Raw genomic sequence first — 2,550 nt, 5'->3', positions numbered from 1 at the left:
GGTCAGTCTCATATTCACAATAGAACATTAGTTTAAATGCCCACTGAGGAAAGCCAAATCTTTTTCATAGTATCCTTTCAACTGTTAAGGGATTTTCAATGCAATACAAGGTGTTGTTGAAAGTAAAAATCATATATGTGTATATGTAGATGACTTAGAGGCTCTTTCTATGGGCCACTATACATAATCCATCTGCCATATTGGAACACTCAAAACACCGGTCTGTGAACACTGGAGAGCAAGTTGACTGTGCATCTGCAATGCAACTGTAATTATAGGCATGCATGAATATCTAGATCTGCAATAAACTTCAACAGATGATTTTGCTGAACTAACACAATACAAGATGAAGCCATTAGCAAACACGACATTAAAAAGTTACCAGAGTTAATAAAACCTGTAATATCGAGTTAATACATATTAACACACAAACCAACACATTTTTAACTGTCAAAGATTATCCCATTTCTTTGTGAATTTAAATGTTGGCGAATTTTACAACCATATGCTGTGCAATGTTGTGGCATCTTGGAAAACTCGTTGATTTTTGACCATGAATGACAACACACAGACCGTTCCAAGATGGTAAATAAAACATTATTTATTGAATAATAATCAATAAACAACAGCCATCATAAAAGTTGATAAACAATTCAGTCAAAAGTACAAAGGCAGCGCTCTGATACAGCATTAAAGTTATATAAAAATATAAAATTATGAAAGAGGACGAGTCTAGATTGTCTTAATGCAAGCTGAGGAGGATATTTTGAGTGGCCAAGGATCACAGCTGGAGAGCTACAGAAAATAGCTACAGAAAAAAGCATTAAAAATGTATCAAACAGCACCTATAGCCCCACATGTTGTTTGGGAGGGTTTCAAGAAAAAAAAAAAAAAGGAAACGAAAATGCTCTCATCCGAGAACAAACTCCAGCATATTCAATTGCCAGACACTACTGTGTCTTCAAACGGGACTGGGTTCTATGGTCAGATGAAATTAAAAAATGAGCATTTTAGCAGCAAACACTCAAGATGGGTTTGGTGCACACAGGGGTGAAAAAGTACCCTATTTGTACAAATATACTGCTGCATCTTTATTGTTGTGGGCCTATTTTTCTGCCGGTGCTCCTGGACATCTTGTTCAGATTCATGATATCATGGATTCTATCATATACCAACAGATAAAAAAATCTAATCCTGACTGCCTCTGTTAGAAATCTTTTAATGGGCTATAGTTAGATCTTCCAATAGGACTAAGATCCAAAAACAAACATCAAAATCAAAACAAAAAATGGGTCACTGAGCACAAAACGAAGGTTCTGCCCTGGCCAACCCAGTTCCCTGACCTGAACCCTATAGAAAATGAGTGGGGTGAACTGAGCTGTTATCTTGGGAAAATGAGGTCGCAAAAAGTATTGGATAAAAGGGTATGATTAATTGTGGTCAATGTGTATTAGAGCAAGACATTTATTTCATAATGAGATTTTCCCTCCATTTTAAATTCTTATTCCCTTCTTTAAATTCCCTTAGATCAAAGGGATTAATGCCGATTTTTTCCCCCACATGTTTCTTTGTTCACATTTACCAAGGGTGCCAACAATTCTCACCATGACTGGATCACAGTTTAGATGTTTGGAGATATTTTTTGGCCCTGAGACAGCGAATCTCACAGTCCTCCTGAGTGTTGAACCTGTTGCTGTTCCCGTCACAGCCTCCGTACCAGAACTGGACACATTCACCACTGCGGACTTCGAAATACCATTTCATTGAAAAGTTTGAGCAAGTTCCTGCATCGAGTTTGAGCTGGCAAACATCTATAAGCAGAAAGAAAATAGAAAAAAAGGTTTTAAGCGACACGCAGTGAAGATCAGGCTGATCAGTTTGAAGCCATTTAAAATAGTCACACTTCTGATACTTGCATATTTCACCATGCATATTGAGGTCAGCAATAATTTTATACTTGATTTACATGATTGTTTTAGTGAATCAGGAATGCTCCTCATATGTATCTCCATTTAAAAAAAAAAAAAAAAAAAAGAGAGAGAGAGAGATGAACCTGATTTAATTCTAAAAATGTAAAATATTTTATGGTTTGAGTTAGGTTGTAGAAATTATAATTAGCTTTAAATAAAAACAGTGGGAGTCTACGGCATATCCGTCAAGTAAATGTGTCTTTTACCCTTGAAACTGGAATCATCCTGTTGAAGATTTTCAGATTCTGTGGGAGAAATTTGAAGAATCTCAAAACACTATACATGGCCTACATAAACCATCCATTATATCCGTTAAAATATTATATGTATTAAGTAAATTAATTATAAATGGTTATATGTCTATATGTAAAAGAGGAAATGAAGCATAATGCATTATAACTTTAATATATTAATGTATTTAATATTAATATATAAAAAAATAATAATTAATTAACGCTCATGTTATGTTACGGTCATTTTGGCCTGGAGATGTTTTCCTTTTCCAAAATAATACTAGTTAAAGGGGTCATATGATGTTGCTAAAAAGAACATTATTTTGTGTATTTGGTGTAATGAAATG

At 34.7% G+C, this 2,550-nt stretch overlaps 1 protein-coding gene across 1 annotated transcript in view; it reads right to left on the bottom strand.

The window, feature by feature from the left end:
* Positions 1 to 1,372: 1,372 nt before the first annotated feature.
* The window catches only part of LOC107561762 (collagen alpha-6(VI) chain-like), a 35,062-nt gene continuing 33,884 nt past the window's right edge, over positions 1,373 to 2,550 (bottom strand). Inside the window, exons 32-33 of the mRNA XM_016246237.1 lie at positions 2,177 to 2,215; positions 1,373 to 1,811 (exon numbers count right to left, since the gene is read on the bottom strand). Coding sequence (XP_016101723.1) covers positions 1,615 to 1,811; positions 2,177 to 2,215 — 236 coding nt within the window. The 3' untranslated portion in view covers positions 1,373 to 1,614. The remainder of the gene's footprint in view (positions 1,812 to 2,176; positions 2,216 to 2,550) is intronic.

This window comes from Sinocyclocheilus grahami, unplaced genomic scaffold (assembly GCF_001515645.1).
Source record: "Sinocyclocheilus grahami isolate Dianchi unplaced genomic scaffold, SAMN03320097.WGS_v1.1 scaffold791.1, whole genome shotgun sequence".
NCBI classification, from domain to species: Eukaryota; Metazoa; Chordata; class Actinopteri; order Cypriniformes; family Cyprinidae; genus Sinocyclocheilus; species Sinocyclocheilus grahami.
Note: the sequence above shows the minus strand (reverse complement) of the source record. Positions and strands in the feature narration are given on the sequence as shown.